Below are 21,483 nucleotides of genomic sequence, written 5' to 3'. Positions count from 1 at the left end.
ACACAGTCCAGCTGCCATGGGATTCACAGACTCTCAGGAGGGGCAGTAAGAGGTTACCAGGAATGTACAGGAAGAGACCAATAAAATAATTATACATAGAAAACTTATAATTTGGCACACCATAGAATATGAAAGAGAACTGGGAAATGTATGGCAACTAGTACAGCAAGAATGGGGAACCTGTGGTCCTCAGGATGTTGTTAGACTTCACTTTTCATCATCCTTGATGAGGGCTGGCGCCAGGCATGCCGGGGCCCTTGGGCACCAGCCTGACCCTGGCCCTGGCACATGCATGCCCCACCTACCTTTCCCTTGAAGTGAATGCTGACCGTGCTGTGCACGCATGCCTGCCATCAAGAGGTACGCCTGGCGCCTACACTTCCATCTTTTCAGCGCCAGGTAAAGACCTTTTTATGCTCCCAGGCATTTTAATCTTCTTAACTTTTTAAATCTTTTAATCTGTATTTTAATTTTTGTAGTATTTATTTTGTTTTTGCTGTGCTTTTCGTTGTTTGTTTGTATATGTTTTTGTATTTTTATTATGATATATTGTATTTTATTTTGTTTGTTCACCGCCCTGAGAGCTATTTCGCTAAGGGCAGTATATAAATTGAATAATAAATAAATAAAAATAAATCAATCAACCAAGATGGTGGCCAAGGCTTCCCTAAGGGGCTCATGCCTCCGCCCCCATCTTGGTTGATGGCTACATGTGCGCATACCTGCCATCAACCAAGATGGCAGCAGGGGCATCAGCCTCTTAGGGAAACCTCGTCCGCCATCTCAGTTGATGGCAGGCATGTGCCTGCACTGCAGCCAGCATTTACTTCAAGAGAAAGGTAGGCGGGCCATGCAGGCGGGTGTTGCAGGCCTGTGCGGGAGTAGGGGGTGACTGGGAGCTCCCTCTCTGAGATCCGTGGCAGGGTCGGGAGCAGACACTGCTATGGATTGTGGAAGGCAGCGCTACCCACCCACCCTCAGGAGAGCCCTTCAAGGGCCCCTTGTGCCCCAGGGGCCCTAAGCCAGGGCCCAAACTGGCCACCTTCTGGCACTGGTCCTGCCCTTGACTATTGATTGTGCTGGCTGGGAATGATAGGAAATAGATTCCACCAGCATCTGGAGGCCCATAGATTTCCCATCCCTGACATATGGTTTCAGAACTATGAGCACTTTCATGTGACCATTAACCCACATTTACCCTCCTGGTGTTACCTATGGGCAATGATATAGACACCTGGTAGATAATGGGCAAAAAGTCTCGGAAGGTTTTATTATATCATATAGCATAAAAACTTGGTATGTAAAGAGTTTTCAAGTGATAGGGGAAATGGAATAATTAGGGAAGTAATGTTCCAGGCATCTTTTGTTTTGCCTCCTGCCACTGCTCCCTTAAACAAATTCACAATACAGAAGCATTTCCAGAGGTCTCCATGCAATAGTTGTCTGAATTGGTCTCAATGATGTGATGTAAAGAAAGACTTGGTCTCAAAGAGTGATAATGTCTTAGTAAGGAGTTTACCAAAAGTTGCATGTTTGGCTGCAGATCTGGACTATGATAGATTATTGTGCCCTAACAGTTAATAACAGCCAGCATGGTGGCGGTAGCAGGCATTCTGGTGAGGTGGGGCTCTGTGGACACACTGGCAGGACTGCTAGATTGGTTCTGCTAGTGCACCTGTGCAGCCCTGACCTCATCACTGCCTTGCTCAAGCACCATCCACATAAGCTGCTGCAATGCCAATGCCAGGAGGACAGTTCCATGGTTCTGCCCCCATCACACTGGCTGCTGTTGCATGGTGGGAAATAAACATACCAGCTGATGAGTATGTGTGATGTATGATCTCAATTTCTATGTACGGATTAAGCAGGTACATCGCTTTTGTGTTGGCACCTCCTAAATTTTGTGCATCTCCTATTATGGAGAGAGAGATTTAGTGGCCCCTATACTCATAAAGCCCCCAAAGGACACATATGCCTTACAGATACTGATGTATGAATGGAAATATGCATTTAACTCATGTGATGGAGACCTGACCCAAGGAAATGGAAGCTCCTGAAGTCCAGGTTGTTCAATTGCCCTGGACAACTGATAATTTCTTATGTTTATCCACAAAGTTTCCTTTAAAAAAATCAGCCTTTAGCAAATTTTCATTAGCAGTATTTCATTTAGAGCTCTTTTTCCTGCTGAAATGGATGATTCAATGTGCTATGCTGTTATATTATTAACATATTTACATCCCACACCTTCAACATAAATTTAATGTTCCTAGGGTGATAACACAAGATTTATTATTATTATAATAATTATTATTATTAAAGTAGCAGCATACAAACTAAGCAAAGCAGAACAACAAACTAAAATCTCCCATCAAATAGTCATAACACAATAGCAATCAGTGGACATGACTAATTGCCCAGAGTGGATTGAGGGCTCATATAAGTTATATGAAGGTATATGAAGGGGAAGAGCTGCCTGAGGCAGCGCCTCGGCGCCGCACCAAGTGTGACGCTAAGTACTCACTTAGCGTCGCACTTGGCGTCATATTTAGGTTGTCTTGGAGGAAAGACAATGGAAGAAATATTTATATTGGTTATAGAATATGGGGTTAGGGGGAGAGAAGCACAATAGGACATTGGAGAATATTTTTAGATATTTTTATAATTGTTATGTTCGGTTTGTTTTATTTATTCTGTTATTATGTTATGTACATTGTTGAGATTTATTGTTTACTTATGTTTATTTAAAATGTGATGTATTTTTCCTTTTAATTGTACCAAATATGAATTGTATATTATATATTGTATATTGATTTTTATGTTGTAAACCGCCCAGAGAGCTTCAGCTCTGGGGCAGTATAGAAATTTAATAAATAAATAAATAATAAATAAATAATTTAAGTCCACTGATTTCAATGGGTCTACTCTAACTTAGACACAACCCAATAAGATATCCTAGTCTGCATCTGTATTGGATCTATTTTTAACAGTTTTTTACATATGGAATTTTTTTAAAAAATATTTGTATTGTTTTTTATATATGGAATTGTTTTTAATTGTTTTGTATATGGATGTTTTAAAAATTGGTTTTATACTTTTCTTGTTTTGTGGTTGTAAATGTTTTATTTGTTTTATAATTGTATATTTTTATTGTTGTAACTCACCCTTATGGTAAAGAGTGGGTAAAAAATTAAAAGAATGAAGTCAAACTGAAAATGCTTACTTTAGCAGTTCTTTAAACCCTAGGGAAACAAGAAAAATGTTTTCTCCTGGTACCTAAATGATAGTAATGAGGTCTCTGGGCAAGCATCCTTGCGGAGGAGGCATTCCAAAGGTGAGGAGCCCACACAGTAAAGGTGATATCTCTGGTCACCGCCTGCTGCAGCACTTCAGGCAGTGGGAGCACCTGGGGAAAGGCTTCAGACAACAATCCCAGTAGTCAGGCAGATGGTCAAACAAATATCTGGGTTGGGTTTTAAGCTGCATGGGACTTTAGAGGTGAAGATCAACACTTTGAACTGAACTTGGAAGCTCACTGTGAGCCTTTCAACACAGACAAGATATGATCTGTTCCCTCGATCCATGTTAGTAACCTAGCCACAGTGTTCTGGACTGGCTGCATTTTCCAAACTGTCTCCAAAGGCAGCCCCATGTGAAGTGCATTGCAGTATTCCAAAATCAAAGTTACCATCATATGGATAACTGTGGCTAAGCTATCTGTGCCCAAGAAGAGGAGGGCACAGGCAATACATCAGCCTCAATTGATAGAAGGTCCTTCAAAGCACTGAGGCTACTTGAACCTCAAGAGAGAAAGTCAAATCTAATAGCACTCCCAAACTGTGCACCTGATCCTTTAAGGAGATTATAATCACCCCCAAAGTTGATTTGGACACATAATGAGAAGACATGATTCACTAGAAAAGACAATAATGCTGGGGAAAACTGAAGGGAGTAGAAAAAGAGGAAGGCCAAACAAGAAAAGGATTTATTCCATAAAGGAAGTCACAGACCTGACTTACAAGATCTGAACAGGGTGGTTCACAATAGTTGCTATTGGAGGTCACTGATTCATAGGGTCACCATAAGTCGTAATTGACTTGAAGGCACATAACAACAACAACAAAGTTGATTGACCACTACCTCCTTAGGCAGACAAACCATTGGCCAATATTTCCTCCATCTTGTCATGATTGAGTTTTGATTGATTGATTGATATATTAAATTTTGTTATGTTACGTGGTGCTACTGTTTATGTTTAGCTGAAGGTACCCAGGAGCTTAATACATTTGCTCAAATTCAAATTTAAAATTTAAAAACAACAACATAAAAGTGATTAGCATCATAAACTAGCTATAGTCCTTGCTAATCCATCCACTCCAGAGACATAATGTACCAAACAGGAAAGCTACATTATGACAGGGGGTATTTGATACTCCTCTCTCATTCCTTTTGCACATCCAAGCTGGTTACAATCATGGAAGCTGCATGTGGATGACCATGGGGGATGTCACAATGAAGATCTATGGAGGACATATGTGGTCATGCAAAGAACAGGGAGGAGGTAGGGAGTGCTGTGTGAGAAGGAATTGCATTTTAGGTAGGCTGTACCTTCACATCCACGCTCAATCTGCCCACTGCGGTGAAGAGCATCATTAATCAGATCTGGCAGGCGCCCATTCAAGTCCACTGATGCTAGGCAGCCCTGAAACCCATCACGGGATGCTACCAGCTTTGGGAGGTTGCTATACATTCCTTGAGCCAGGCCAGCAATGTAAAGATCACCTGGAGAGAAACAAGCAACAGGACAAAGGAAAAACCAAAGGAAGTCAAACAACACTCCTTTTTAGAGTTATTGGGTCATATCCAATACTGTGACTGGCATTCTGCTTCTGCAACATGACTTCCCCTTCATCTTCTCTCCCCACATGCCCCCAAAATCTGCTCCAGAGGGTCCCCAACCCTCCAGGCAGATTTTGAGTGGGTGTGGGGCTGGTGAATGCAGGGAGAGGAGAAGAGGGAGAAGTTCCATTGTGCAAGCAGAGGTCTGTTGTGCAAGTGGAATAGCAGTGTTGGGATACAATCCATAGTAGTGGAGATAGTGGGGGAGTGAATCTGATTCTGCTCCGGGTTTCAGTCCAAACTTTCAAGGAGCTGTCAAGATCCTGAAAGCTGAAAGTACCTTAGACAGCTCTTTGAAAGTATGGATTAAAACCTAGAATGGATTCACCGCCCCACTGACATTGGAGCCACCAGCCTCCACTGACCCATAGTGCACTTAGTAAGATTCTTCTCCTTTAACAAGAAGGCAAATGACACTAGCAGGAAAGAACCCTATGTGGTATAAACAACAGTCTGTTATAGAAACAGGGAGCTATTTTACTCAATTTATAAGTCAAGGAAAGAAAATGCAAAATGGGAATCAAGAGAACAACACCTTTTAACACATACCCAAATGTATGAACACTAAATACAGTTATATCAGTTTTAGCTATATTTATATGACTTGAAGGGTCCATTGGGAGCCAAGACACACAATGGTGAGGATTAAAAGAAAACTGTACTAGATAGACTACTGAAAGTCTAACCCTGTGTGGGAGTTCTAATGTTCTTCTATTCACTCAGACTAAAAGACTTTGTAAATGGCTCATTGCATGATAAAACTGTTCTTGGAGTGAAGCATATCAGACTGCAGATGCTTGATCACATAATTTAGTGCTCTTCCATATTAAATCTCCCTTACAACTAGATGGCAGAGAAAAGGGGGGTGCCAATCTTCTCTTTAGCATGCTAGTATTTAGGGATGAAGGACAAATCTGTTTTAAATTGACATATATACAGAATTTGGTGGTTCCTCCTTGAGTTTTATCCACAGTGGACTGCTTTTGTATGTGGCCACTTATGTCAGAGCTGCTCATGCATTGTCTATTTTTTTTTTAAAAAAAAGCCTGATTACATTATATGCAAAATTACATGCAAAAAAAGTATATTATTCATATAAGACATCTAAAAGACCTAAGCCAGATGCAGTACTACATTTCTGCAGCATGGTTTTATAAGTATTTATACATAAGTGTTTTGGTACAGGTATCTGCATTGTTGTATCTGTTTATATGCCGGTTACTTTAAGAAGCCTGGAGTGTATATATGTTCAACGTGCATATAATATTATATATATAATGCATATATATAATAATATGTATAATACTGCATATCATGTGAGAATTGTTAGTATCTTTAGCAGAACTCATAAAAAAACTTTGCTTCTTGTTGAGATCAAGGAATGAGACAGGAATTAGAAAAAAAACCATGTGGCTAAGCTCGTCATTGAGATTTTCAGAAAATTCTGTTCTTACTAGTACTGCATGTGTAGAGTTTTGTGTGGTGAATATGTGTGTGTTTTAGGGATCCTTGAAAAATTTATTTTGGGGAATTGCAATATGAAATGACCTGATCTAATATGCAGATCAGAATTTAACAGTCCTCCAACTTTCACAGTAATAAATGTTTTAACACAGCTCAAAAATCATATCAAAATATATTTAAAAGCATGCATTTTGGGGGGGGGAATAGAAATGCATATGTAAAGTATTGTTTCCTTCAAAATGGCACCTGGGTCTCAGGTGGGTCTCAGGTGGAGAAGCTCTCCCAGACCTGCTGGAATTGCCAGGGATTAAGTCTTGAACATCTTACATACAAAGAATATGCTCTACCCCTAAGTATATGCTTTGTTTTCCCACATTCAACTAAAAGACATTATGTGATAACTTATCTAGTGAACACACATCAAGTGATGAGCATGCATACATGAATCAGCCTAAATGGAGTCTTAAGATCCAGTTACTTACCCTTAAGGTCCAGGTTTTTGGCACCATTGATAACCTGAGTAACAACCCTGGTATCCACTTTTAGGCTGTGTGTGTTGCTGTTGTCTCGCGAGATGACCACATTGTGCCACTGATTGTCATTCAAAGGCCGATCACTATTGCCCTTGATGACGTTAGGACCATTCCCAAGGTCAAATACATAATGTATATACCTGCAAATGACACACGGGCCTGCTCAGAAGAAAGCTCAGAATGAAAAATGAAATAATATCTAAGAAACAAAAGATTCAAAATGTCTGCAACAGACTACTCTAATTTTCTAACCAAACTTCCAAGTTCTCCTAATGAATTTCCATGGCCATAGAGAAGTATATGTTATAGCTCCTATATTGTCCAACTTACTTTTCCAACAGTAAGAAGAGCTAGAATTTAAAGCCAGACTACTGAATGAACAGTTGTAGGTATGGATTAACCAAACCACTCCCAGAGCCAATGTAATATCTTACTTACCCCTTGACCAGTTCAACTGCAATAAAATCATTTCCATCACCACTGTTGAAAAGGATGAAGCCGTCTGCAGAGGTTGTCTTGAACTGGAAGAAGAGGTGCATGGAGGTGTAGGCTTGCAAAGTTGCTAAGCTTAGGTAGCTGCTCTTGGTCTTGAAGGTAACAGGGTCCGCAATGATGTTACGGAGGCCAAAGCGGGCTTTCAATTCACAATAGTCAATGTCTCCATTCTTGCATAAGTCAATGTAGAGAAGGCCATTGAACATGAGGCTCTGGAGATGGCCAATAAAGCTGGAGGGAATGACAGAGATGTAACGTTTCTCTGTCATTATCCCAGTCTCAATATTGTGGAATTCCAAGCGAGTGTGGTCACCAACCATCGTACCTGAGGATGAGAAAACAATAAAGCTGAAAAAATGTTCTGCAGCTGATAGGATTAGTAACACAGGGCCTATCTCCAGGGTATTATCATCTATTAGGTTTCTAATACTAACCGGCATTTTCTGCTCTTGCCCCTGTACAATGGAATGTCCTTTCCTCTGCCATATATGAAACAGCAGCCATCTGTTCCTTCAGACATCTTGTAAAAATGTATATATATTTTGCCCAGGCTTTCCCTAAGCCATAAGATCAGGCCCTGTATTATATGTCTGAATTTCCTGAATTCCTGTTTTATTTGTTTTGTATGCATTTATACTACTGTTTTATTCATTTTATGTTGTATTTTTGTTTTTGTCAATTGTTGCCAATTTGTTACCGGGCCAAGTTCAAGGTGTTTCTACTAGTATGTAAAGCCCTTATTAGCTTGGAACCAGTTTACTTTTGAGAACCCCTTGCCCCATATGTGCCCATTTGAGCACTTCACTCTGCAGAACAGGCACTGTTACAAGTGCCACATAATACCTGTTCCACACTTGTAAGAAATAATTATTTTAGTGTGACAGCACCTACTCTTTGGAACTCCCTGCCTACTGACATCAGGCAGGTGCCTTCACTGTATTCCTTTCAGTACCTGCTTAAAACTTTTCTGTTTAGGCAAGCATTTCCAGACACATAAATGCTGGTCTGTTTTAATCTTTTTAGTTAGTAGCTGTTTTAATTGTTTTAAATATGTTTTGAGTTCCTTGTTTGTAACTGTTTTGTTGATAATTTTTATGTTTTCTGTAAACTGATTAGAGGTCTTTACATTCAAGCAGTATATAATTTTTGTTAAATAAATAAAGGTATTGTTTATTTTATACTATACACTGCTTAGTGGTTTTTAAAATATTAGCCAGTTTATAAATGCTTTTAAACAAGCAAACAAATAAATAATATTAGAGGTGAGAGTTTGGGTCAAATTCCTGAAGACCATAAGCAGAGGTATCAAAGGCATCACAAAGCAGTGGATGGAGAAAGCCACAACAGTCCGGGGGATGCAGGATAAGTCACTGCATCATGTTGGCAACACCTCCTTCCCGAAATGGAAGAAATATGTAACAAGGTAGTGTGTCTGTGACTGCTGCCAGTTGTCACCTTTCCCTTTGCTCTTGGTGGGAAAAAAGTTTTGCAAACTGGATGAAAGACTGAGTACTGGCAAAATGCAGAGTGGGTTGCCTATGCCATACAGCCCACATGGGGAATTAAACCAGTTTCCCAGGGCTTGTTATATAAAATATCAGTGAAAGCCACACAGAATAGGAATGAACTGAGCAGGCTTAAAAGTGCAACAGAATCTCACCAGAATTCCATATATCACCTGGTGTCACTCACAAAACTAGAGAGCTACATTTTTTATATAGACACAAAAATAAAGTTTATAAATGAAATTGTGTCATATGATGAATGTCCCAAACTACAGAGCCCAAATGCACCAGCATTTACATCACCAGCAACACCCCTTCTTTAAATCCTCCAGAAATGACATGATCTAAACAACAATTCAGCCAATGCCTGAAATTTGCATCAGAAAAATCTAAGTGTAGGTTTTGCCATCATAATCCACTGTTTATTACCTGAGTTGATGCATCATGCTGTATTCTGTGTCATGCTATCATGCTTTTAAAAATAGCATATCTGAACTCTCAGTAATATAAAACATTATTAAGTCCAAGATGCATGGGAAGGCTAAGTGCTCCAAAGGAAGCCTTGCTATAGTTATATGCCTTCAAGTCGATTACGACTTAAGGCTACCCCATGAATCAGCGACCTCCAATAGCATCTGTTATAAAAAGGAAGCCTAATAATTCAATATAGCTATAAATATTTTGTTAATAATATACCTCTGCATGATATAAATCAACAAAAATGTTGTAATGGTATGTGCTGCTCACAACTTTTAACTTGGAGTAACTTAGTCTTTTTGATTGCTCCCAAAACTAGACTGACAGCTACAGACTAGCAGAATTATTTTCCCACTAATATACACATAAGAGGAAAATCAAAACCACAGAGCAGCATATGACACTATGAATTTCTCAAGTGCTCTTTATCATGCTAGATATATATTTTTTCTCCATGATCTTGGGATATTTCCTGCTTGAACTAGATCCCTGGGAACTGACACGCTGAGCTCATTTACTTGACATGGTCATCCAAAGTATGGCTTAGTGATACCATGCAAACATGTGGACTCCCAATGAGGAGCTCGCAGCCACAATGGTCCTTTTATTGCTACACTGAGCTTAACCAAGGTTTGGCTTAGTGTATAATCTGAACTGGGCTTCATGGTTAAGCTCTCTCCTCACCAACCCAAAGCTGTTGCAAAGGACAAACCTTGTTCTTCAAGTGAGAAGGACCAGACTGGATAAGAGTTCTTGCTCTGCTTAGTGTACCTGTTTTACCAGTTGGGCTCATTATGGTCTGGATTACTTAGCTTGATCAGTGTGGAACTTGCATAGATGTGTGTTCCCTCCCCCCCCCCTTAAGATATGGCTCTCAGCAAGAAGGCCTGTTTTTCCTTCTGAATTGGTGACTTGTAAATGACATTTCCCAGTTGGCGAGAGATACTAAGAAATCTGGAATACAAAACTTTGGGAAACAGTAAGATAAGGGAATATAAGGCACACATTAAAGCTGGGCTAAGAATGTCCAGTTTCATATCTCCACATAACAATAAAGGTTACAGGATGAACTTGGGCCAGTCACTACAGCCTTTTTCAGGAGTGAGTTTTGGTGCATGAAAGGGAAAAGCTTTGAGGCAAGCCCCACACCCACTGATGTCACCACATGCACTGATCACGCTTCCCAACCGATGCATGATTGCCATCAATCTGAAGGGACTGGCTTACTAGTGTGCAGTGTTTCCAACTTGAGGACAGGAACCCTGATTGATCCTACACACAGGTGAGGCAGTCCCCTTTAGGCTTATCCCAATCACATATTAGCCAGAGAGTACACCTGGTCCATGCATCACTAGCAAGGGGAGAGGATTTGCTCCACACATTATTACTTGCCCCTGGGCCAGCGTCAAAGGGCAGCCAGGTTGGGCCCTGGCCAAGGGCCCCTGCGGCCCAGAGGGACCCCTGAAGGACCCCTCATTAAGGTGGGAGAGTAGCACTCCCTTTCTGTGATCCGCAGGAGGGAGCTTCCGGGCTTCTGTGTGCATATAGAGTACCACGCATGCATGCCATCAACCAAGATGGCAGCGGGGGCATCAGCCCTTTAAAGAAGTCTCTGCTGCCATCTTGGCTGATGGTAGCCCTGCACACATAGGGCGTGCAGCAGCAGAAGACAGGAGAGAGGTAGGTGGAACAGGTAGGAGCCACGCACCCGGGGCAGGCTGGTGCCCAAGACGTCAGTCATGCCTGGTGCCGGCCCTGACTTGCCCCTTCATATGTTCAAACTGAATGCCTAAAAAGGACTTGCCTCTAATTAGGAATGGAAACATCTGTCAATTTCAGTTCTCTCTGTTTCTCGTTTTTCCAATTTTAAATTCAGTTCTCCACATTTCTATGATTTTTTTAATGCTCATAAAAATTCTTTATCATTTTAGTGTGAGTTTCTCCTAATTAACTCATTTTTGTATGCAGTTTGTGTAGTGTACACATTTTTGAAAGCAATTTCCCCTAATACATTTTTGTATGTTATTTCCACTAATGTATTCATTTTTATGCATTTCCCCCTTCACATAAGCATTTTTGTGAACATCATTCGGTTGTAAAATTTGGGTAAGTGAAGGATGGCTGTGTTTCGGTTCTCAAATTGGTTTGGAAAGTGTGAATTTGATAGATTCAGCTTTAAATGCAAGCTGAATCAAATTTCTCCCCCATCCCTACCTCTCAGCCTAATCTACCTACAAGTTTGTTGGGAATATAAAATGGAGCTCATTATTCTCCTTGGAGGAAGGGTACCATATGAATGAATGGTCTTCCATGCTACAGCCATCTCTGAAGACCTGTCTAAGGTTTTATAGTGTGCCATGCTCCAGGCTGGGATGGGGAACAAGGATGAAGAGTTCAGTGGAATCGTCTACGTTCTACAAAGCCCAGCCTGAGTTATAGCAACTTATTACTGTATGGAGTAAGATCTTATACATGCAAACAATTCAGAAACACTTTAAAAACAAATTGCCCTGCTTCCCAGTCTCAGGATTGTCAATTAAATTGTCATGGGCAAGGGGATGAAGAGAGGGAGGGGGGAAGAAAAATGAGGAGGTAGTCATAAACCTGAAAACATCCCCAGGAGTCATCCTGCTGCTTTGCACAAGGAGAAATAGCTTTACCCTACTGTCTGATGTTATTTTGGTTATCATTTGGTTCTGCTCAGTGATGTGGCAGGGGGTAAGGCACAAAAAAGCAATGGATAAAACAGCCTCATTAACTTCAGATGGCAAATTACCTCTTAATTTGGGCATGTCGTGTCTCTGTGCTGGTCTTTAATTATTTCCTTCTAGAAAAGCTCTAATTAAATTACTTCTACAAGATTCACACACCCACACTTATAAAACTATACAGTTTCATTATTGGACATGAGAGTTGAGCCAAAATTTCTCAGGAGACCTTTTTTTCTGAGAAAATTTCTGAGACATTTCTTTTTGTCACCCCACTAGGAAAAAAAGACCGTTTTTTGCAGAATGTGCTCCACCATTTTTGTAAGGAGGTGATGATGATTATGACTATTTATTGTTGTTGTTGTTGTTTAACTACCCTTCACAATAAGATTCCAGGGCAGGTTACAGCAATATTAACATGCAGAATTAAAATCAATTAAAACAATTTACAATCCAAAGAATAAGGTGGGTCCTGGATATTCTGCCAACTCCAGACACACACACACACAATGCTGCAGAACAATGCTAGCTCTGGGGGGATGTAAAATTATCACCAGGTGGCCAACACAGTTGCTATCACGGCCACTTGTGGCAGCAGCAGCAAAAAGGAAAACAAACCACTCTCTTAAGAAAAAAAGAAAGCATGTTACTGCCACTGCAAATGGCGAGCCCCACTACGAGATACTGCTGGAGAATTTCTCCTCGACTTGGAGACATTCAGTGAAATGGTTCACACACACCCAATTTCTCTGCCCACAAACAGGGTGGAGAATTTTGGGTGGCTGTTTGAGAGCTCCTTTATTATGCACGTCTGTTTACATATCAATTAATATGCAGATAATCTCCATGGATATGCCATGCAGGTCTCTATTTATATCCTCATATGCATGAACAATACCCTGTATATCCTAATACATAAGATTTATTTAAAATGGTTCAGGATTTCACATTTGAGTTGATAAAGTTAACAGTTATGGGATATGAATTACACACACCTCCCCTTTTTTTAGCGAGTACAATTGTTGTTAATGCAGTGTGTGCCATCAAGTGCCTGTGACTCAGAACTGCATCCTACTGAGCGCTGAGAGACAGACCTTTCCGACAAAGAGGCAGAAACATGAAGACTGCAATCCTAAACACACGAGAGAGCAGGATTGTGCCATGTCAAGCGAGGGATTTCCTTCTTTAATAAAACAATTTGTGTCTGCACATTTATGTTTGTATCAGTTATTCCCTGAACTTTGCCCATTCTCACAAATACACAGATCAATTCTCCTCTTTGAAGATCTCTTTTCTGTGGACCACTACACTAGTGGGTAAAATAAAAATGTACCCCAAGTGTAAGTATACATTTCCCACACGGCTCAAAAATTCAATACTTTGAAATGATTGGATGCCTGTTCACATCCAGTATTTCTCTCTCCCCCTCTCTCACTCCATTGTCAACTCTCTTCCTACTATCCTTTAAGCCTTCCACAAGGCTTCACGTGACACTCTGAATGTAATGCAGGGGCATTGGCACACATGGGAAGAGGATCTTGAGCCCAGGTAGGTGTCTGAGCTAAAGCTTTTGTCCTAATTACTGGGGAAACAGACAACATCAAAGGTAAGAAATGGCCAAAGGCAAGTCGTGCTTGAAGTGATACATAAGTTATGTGTTTTGAGACAAAACTAGAAACTGGAGATGAATCATCCACTCACCTTCGGCAACATCATCATCCACTGTCAGCTTGAGATTTTTTCCTCGACGTACTACACGGACCGTGTGCCACTCATTGTCATTGAGTTTCTGCCCGGCATAAAGTGTCTCAGGTCCTTTACCTGGGGACAGTGGTAAGTAGAGGTGAGTGTTAAGGCCAGTTCCAATGAACTGTAAAAGCCTGCCTGGCTGGAAAAGTCACAGAACTCATCTTGGTATGATGAGGCTGATGAAGAAGCTAATTCATTAAAAGGTGTTACAAAGGTAACTGCTTAGCCCTCGATTGCATTTATATGCCTTGCCCAATTAAATGGAGATCTTTATTCACTGCTCCCTGAGCTTTTCCTTGCCTATCTCAGTCCTCTGTGGTTTCAGAGGAAGAATAAGATTGTAGATTGTAAGCCTTTAAATTGTAAGCCTGTGGGCAGGGAGTGTCGTGTTTGTTGTTTTTATTAATATTTTTAAGCCACTCTGGGAGCCTTTTTGGCTGAAGAGTGGAGTAAAAATGACTTTAAATAAAAATATTTTTTATTAAAAAAATGCTCCCTCCTATTTTACATCAGCAAACTTCACTGCAGTGCTAAAGAATCACAAAGCCTGGATAGGTCTGAAGGAAACTAAAGTGGCAATGTTTCTGTTTCAGAGGGAGTTAGCCAATTGCACTAGAACGTAAATGCCTCTCCTATTGCTCCCCATGATCATACACACCAGGCTGAGTTCTGCAAACATTCTCCAAAGAAAGTCAGGCATAAATGAATCCACAGCAATCCCAACAGTACCATTAGACCCAACAGCCTGGCTACAGATATTGCCATCGTTCCAAACTCCTCCCTTTCCTTTGTTAATCAGGACTTTTAGGAATTTTCCTTTCTGTGTACTAAAATATCAAGCACAAATCCTCTGGTAGACAATGCTCCTGAAGTCAAACCAGCCATGCAATTCTTTCTGGCTCTCCATTCTCAATAAATGATAATTGCTTACAATTTAAAGCCCTTGTAGAATGAAGATTGGGAAATCACCTATGGTTCAAGCTTTGCTTAAAACACCCCAAACCATAGAGCTATAAACAAAGTACATGATGCCCAAACAGCATCAATAGAAGTTTAAAAGCCTGAGCGACAAGTAAACTAGAGGAAAAAGCTAAATCAGGACTTTGCAGTAAATTGTGCTGGAAAGGTGGCTCCAAATAAGGTGTTATTTTTGTCCAAGAAGTGATCAGGGATAGGTAACTGAGAATGACATTACTGGCAAGCACCAAGAACTATAACTCCAGACAGATAGGCTCCTGGCATTGTGCCTAAATTAGACTAGAATGTTCAAAGTGGAAGATTCCCATTTTTAGAAATATCTGCAGAATCTATGTCATTGCTCATGTAGTAAATGCCTTAGCTTCAGTGGTTTATTATGCAACTTGGGAAATAGTAAACAACAACCTGTCATGAGTGAAAATCCATCCTGGTGTGAGTGAAAAAGGCAGATCTGACTTTGTCATTTTAGGAGTAAAGAGATTCAGTCTTTCTCCTTTAAGAAATTAGATATTTTACTTGACAAAGTTAAACTCAGCATTCTCCATTTTAGTTGAAACAATCCATTTCTACGCAATGAAAGCACACGTTTTGGTATGAAAGCACACTGAGATGCAGGGCCTTCTCAATCCTAGTGCCGTGACAGTGGAACTGCCTTGCTCAATCACTGTTCTTCCTTTGGTGAATAGTGAAATCTTGGCTATTCATGCAGGCTTTTGGTTGTGTTAGTCTTGGGCTGCTGTATAATATAAGCTGTGGCTATTTTATGATGCTTGCTTTTCTGTTACTGATGCTGCTGGATTGTTCTGTTATTTCTCTAACTCCTTTTATTGTTTTATGGGTGCTAATGTATTTTGTGAAAAGGTCCCTTGAGACTAAAAGAGTGGAGATTCAAGCCTCACAAACAAATAAAAATGTGCAAATATTTTGAAGTCTGTGGAATCCATCAGAATGAACATCAGCAGAGTTTGGTTGTCTCCATTATGAAATAACAGACAAGTTCTGTAACTAGTGTTTACTTCTGTTTCAGCAAAACTACTTACAAAAAATGTAATAAATGGGACACTTCAGGGATCAGTCCACACCCAGTATTCCATAGAAAGTACAGTAATGATACAGATGGGGCCATGTTTTTACAATGATGCCAACTAGATAAAAGAATGATATGTAGATTTACAATCTTTGTGTTGTGTTCAGCCAGCTCTGCTTTTCCGATTAGACCAAAACCGGGTGACTTGTTTGATGAGCAATGGCAGGCTGACATTCAGCAGATAAGTGCATCTGTGGGCAGTTGCACCTTTGCGATATCCACATGACCCCAGATTCATTCTTTCATAATAGCAACAATCCCATGCTGTAGGATCAGAGTTTTGCTCTTAAAAGATACTGGGGGGAAAATAAATGCTATTAGCACTGCCTCACTTTCTAGAGCATACATGCATTCAAAACCAACAGAAATTCAAAACTAATAGCCCTGGGGTGCAGGAGAAAAGAGACGGGATTATTCTGTCTTCAAAGACTTTTCAGTTCTTCCTGGAATATGCTTTACAAAGAGCTGATTTAAAATCATTTTAGATTTATCCATCACTTCTTTCTTCTTTATTGCCAGGCTTTGTTGTTCTGTTTTGCTTCAGCGGCTGTTGTTTTTGTTCTTCGGAGACATCTGCAGCAAGAAAAGAGCTGTCTTTTTTTTTTCCATTCATGATCACCTGCTGTAAGTTCCTGCTTAACATCCCCTTTCTTCGCATTACATCACAAATGTCGCCACGGAAACAAAGCATAATAGAAGGAGCAGAAGAAGAGACTGAAGTAGCCTGTCCAGCTGGACTGCCAAAGTAAAATAAAATAAACTAGAAATACCTTACAGCCTCTCCCCCACTCATAGATAGACTGTTGGCATTAAACAATGAGAGGAAGAAACAAAGAGGGAAGCCACCCTGGGAAGAAGCTGAACTGCTGGAGACACTTTCTATTTTTAAATGTTTTTGATGCGATGGCAGCTGGTCCTTAACCATTTTTTGCTCATTACTTAATTTTTATGAGTACAAATAAGAGGCAGGAAGATTAGCATATAGCAAAAAGCAGAATAATGAAAATTGTGCCTTAGCCAGAGAGATTAACTAGTAAAGTGATGCAATGAGCATTGGGACTGTTGTTAGAGGAGCTGATCTTTCAGCTTTGTGAACACTGTTTGACCCTTGATGTGGCCTCCTGGATTCCTGCACTGGAACCTGCACAATCCCCGTGCCCAGCCTGATAATGGGAAGACTTGGACCTATTGGCTGCTCTTAGCATAGGTAATTGTTGAATGTAATCCCAGTGAAAGATGTCTGTGGGTGCTTTTGAGCATTCATTCTGATTCATTTGCAGGGACGTTAGATGATGTTGCATCAAAGCAAGTGTTATCCCACACTTCCTGGTAAAATCTGATATTTTGAGTAAGTGATTTTGTTGTGAAAGAGCTTTGAATCAACTACAATTGTGCAACCTGAATTTGCCGGTATGTGGTGGAATCCCAGCTGAAACTAGCAATAGTCTGGAGGCACCATCTCTGAATATCTGAAAACTGGATGTGTAGGCATGATTGACAAAGAGCTGTCCAACACTTCCGGGAAGGGTGACTTCGCTTGTGCCTGCTTTTGAGACGGGCTCCCGCCTCAGAAGAAGCTTATTCAGATATAAATCAGTCAGAACATTTTTTTTTTTACTGATGAAATTTCTCCTGGGCAGGGAGAAACGTAGAGATCAACCTCAAAAGCCTGTTTTTGTTGGGAGGACTGGATTTCATTAATTTATGAGAAAAGGTCCAGCCAGCAATGCCGGATGGACTTCCGAACAAGCTCTATCTGATTAATGCGATACGTTTATCTTTTCTTCAAAGAGAAAACGGACTAACAGGCAAGCACCCTTCTTTCTATTATTTTTTTTACTTGGTTTAAATTGTTGCAGCAAAAAGAGATTTGTCAAATGAATCAGCTTTAAAGAACTTCTGGGTGAGCTATAACTCTTCTCTGTTATTCACGAAATTAACAGCTTATCTCTGTTTCTATTGCAAAAAGCTGTCCTGGAAGTGCATTCTAAAGATATAAACAGAAGAGGGATTTCTATTCCGAGGAGAAAATAATAAAAAATATGAACTTTGGAACATTATATTGTCTGGGACTATTCTCTTTTTGGTCTATCTGCTTCTTCACGACGCCACTAACTGTTTTGATGCTGGGAACTAAATTTGTTTTGTATTCTTGAACATAGAGAGATAAGGCAGGCTGCTCTGTTTATACTGTGATGTCATCAAGCCTGGAATATTAACCCAATTGTTGCTGAAATAAGAAGTGGTTCTTCTTTATTTTTGTTTTGTTTTGTTTTCGTGGTTTTAAAAATGGCAATCAAGAAAGTGGCTGAGAATCTGGAAGTAATTATGTTTCAGAAAATAATGGATGAGATTGAGATAACGAAACAAACCCTGCGACAGGGCAGTAAGGAGCTGAAAACTGAACTGAGCAAAATGACGCAGGAGCTTAAAGAAATAGGGGATCCTGTGAGAGAGGAGAATGAGATCAGAGATGAGAAAAGAAAAAATAAAGGGAAGATACAAGCCCTGGAGATTGGAACAAATGTGGAATTGGAAAAAGATCTGGAGTTTATGGATATTAGAAATAAAATCTACTGTTTGGAATTTAACGTTATCTCTGAAGAAATTAATGAAGATATTAGAGATAAAGTTATCAATGGCTTGGATAATTTTCTGGACTGGAATGACGTGATGGAGCTTGATATAGAGAAAATCTATGGAATTAACTGCAGCCATGTGACAATGGAAAAACTCTTAAGAGATGAACCAGTGCATCTTGTAAAAAAGAAGAACAGAGATTTGACTTTACAACAATATTTCAGCAACTTATTCAGAATCGATGGCAAGAAAATATTTGGGATAGAGGAAATTCCCATCAGACTCTTATTATATGACTATGGCTATGAGCAAGATTATTATGGAATACTGATAATGGAAGATTGGACACTGAAATTACTGGACTTAACAGGACTATTGAAGATGGAAGATGGAATTAATATGGATAATGGAATAATGGCTATTGAAATTATTGGACCTAACAGATTTTGATGAGATGGATTAATCGATATGTTTATTTGGACTATGGTTATGACAATAAGATTATTATTATTATTAACGAGATGGATTAATCGACATGTTTATTTGGAGAAAAATTGACAGATATATTTCTTAAAGAATTGAAACCTCTCTTTGACTTTTTGTGGAAAGAATAAAGTAATGTCTATGAGATTTGATGATTAATTAAGATAACTACTGGAGGAAAGTGATTTTATAATATAATTTAAGAGACAGGATTGTTATATATTGTAGACCTATAACTGATCTGCGACAAATGGGAAGTCAACATTTTATTTTTTTGTTTAATCATTTTTGTTTTGTTTTGTTTTTTGTCTTTGAATGTTTTATGATTTTGTTTTGTTTGTTTTATGAAAATTTGAATAAAAATTATTGTAAAAAAAAAAGACAAAGAGCTGTCCAAGAAGCAAGAAGTAGTATAAATTAAGATAAGAGCATGTACCTAGAGACAACATTTCATGGGGCAGATGAAAAATATCAGACCAAATGGATAAACTACCCCAAAAGTAGCTGATCTTAAGGGGCCGTGTTTGCTTTCCAGACGGAATACCGATCACACATTTGGATGTGATATGCTATCAATTTGTGTACCAAGCAATGGTAATGGAATGAAATGAGGGTGGCATAAAAAATGGCAATGTCAAAAGGGCTGAACTGAAAGGTTTGGAAAGAGAACTGTAAAGAAGAAGACATAAAGAGCACTTCATCCTTGAAAAATGCATTAAGCAATCAAGACAACAATCATATGCCCTCAGATAAAACCAGAAAACAATGTGATCGAAGCAAAAGCAGTCAAAATGTCCAGAACATGATGATGGGACTCTGTTCCTGGGTACCTATGTGCTTCAGAGGTAAGAAGGTGTGTGCCAGGACAGCCTCCAAAGAGTCATTCAGGTCTATCCTCCAGTTAGACAGGGATAGATTTGGATCAGTGGAGACAGCTTTCAGCACTTTTGGCATCTCCTTGAAAAGTCACACTAAAATCCAGAACAGATTCACTGCCCCACTGACATTAGAGCTACCAGTCTTCACTGGTTTGGATTATGAGGAGAAAGCCCTAAGACGTTCGTTTGCTTGCTTACTGCCCTATCCTGAAAGCTCAGGGTAGGTAATAAAGCAAAACAAAAAATAAATCAGCAAAACAAGATTTCAAGTTGCATAGTTAAGTAAACCCCTTCACTGTTCTTGCACTGAGAGAGAGGTGACTGCAAGGAGTCACTCTCTTTCTTGCCACCTGTGTAAGATTGCTTATCTATGTGTGAGATCACTAGCAGGGAAATCAGAAGCAAAGATACTGCTTTGTACACAGTCCTCTTACTTGCCCCCCTTTCCATGAACCCCTACCATTTTAGTTGTTCCAACTAGTTTTGCCTTTCGGATAAAATTATTAAAGCATAGTTCTCCAGCTGGCAAGATTCCTTTTCATTTCCCAATGTGCTGAAAGTTGAGTGAAAAGCGTAGGGGAGGTGAGTGTGTAAACAGGATCTAGGATGAAGGGAATGCAACCCTCAAAGGCATATACATGGATACTAAGAGCCATCCCATTAGGTGGAGCATGAATCAGAGAGTAGGAATAAAGCTTACAAGCATATATGGATGAAACCAGGCATCTTACCAATAACAAGATTCATTGGTTTCTTTAGTTTAAGTATTTGGGGGCAAAGCAAGTGTCCTGATGTGGGTTCGCTAACTCTTTCTTAATCTGCATTCTTCCGCAAATATCAGAGTTTATTGTGCCTATTTACACTATAGACATGTTAATAAAGTAATAACTGGGATTGAATATGAACACTGAAAAAGGCTGTTCCTTGAGGAGCATTGAAATACAAAGAGGAAACAAATTACCTGCAATATGTTACCACTAGCTAGACTAATTCATATATACATACACATGCACACACACATCCAGAGTTTTGCTCATACACAGGCTCTAGAGATTGCTCACCATCAAAGTTCTTGCAGTAAAGGATGTCTCAAACAGCTTTCTTTAGCCTTGCTCTTATTGTCCTTACCTGTGCACTGCCATGTAGTCCTTCCTTGCAGGGGTCATTGCCATTTTATATAACAGCCAATATTTACAATGCTATTCCCTGTTACAGTAAGACCAAGATCCTATAAACCAGGGGTGTTATTGGACTCCAGCGCTCATCAGCCCCAGCCAGCACGGCCAATGGGATGATCGGACCTGTACTCCAGCAACATCAGAAGAGCCATAGGTTTCCCGTACCTGCTATATACACTTACCTGAGAGTAAGTCCCATTGACCTCAGTGCCCTTGTGGCAAAGTCAAAAAGAGTGATGCATGGTTTGCAACATAATATCATAATCTGGAAGTCAGCAGAAGGTCTCATTCATTATGTGATTTGTCTGACTGGTAAAGCCACATTCTGTAAGGTTAACTATTTTTATTATTATATAAAAGATTGATATACGGTCCTTCAGCAAAGCTTCCACGGTGTTTACAAAAATAAGATAAAATACAAAAATCAAAACCAAATATACACTGCAGAGCATTAAAATAATACTTTAAAAAC

The 21,483-nt window shown here is 39.8% G+C and overlaps 1 protein-coding gene across 1 annotated transcript in view; it reads right to left on the bottom strand.

Annotated features, from left to right (window-relative positions):
* The window catches only part of NRXN3 (neurexin 3), a 1,913,991-nt gene that overhangs the window by 1,112,990 nt on the left and 779,518 nt on the right, over positions 1-21,483 (bottom strand). The window contains exons 11-15 of the mRNA XM_061611873.1: positions 13,780-13,899; positions 8,341-8,343; positions 7,332-7,713; positions 6,843-7,033; positions 4,606-4,779 (exon numbers count right to left, since the gene is read on the bottom strand). Of these exons, the coding sequence (XP_061467857.1) occupies positions 4,606-4,779; positions 6,843-7,033; positions 7,332-7,713; positions 8,341-8,343; positions 13,780-13,899 (870 nt within the window). The remainder of the gene's footprint in view (positions 1-4,605; positions 4,780-6,842; positions 7,034-7,331; positions 7,714-8,340; positions 8,344-13,779; positions 13,900-21,483) is intronic.

Source organism: Rhineura floridana, chromosome 2 (assembly GCF_030035675.1).
Source record: "Rhineura floridana isolate rRhiFlo1 chromosome 2, rRhiFlo1.hap2, whole genome shotgun sequence".
NCBI lineage: Eukaryota > Metazoa > Chordata > Lepidosauria > Squamata > Rhineuridae > Rhineura > Rhineura floridana.
Note: the sequence above shows the minus strand (reverse complement) of the source record. Positions and strands in the feature narration are given on the sequence as shown.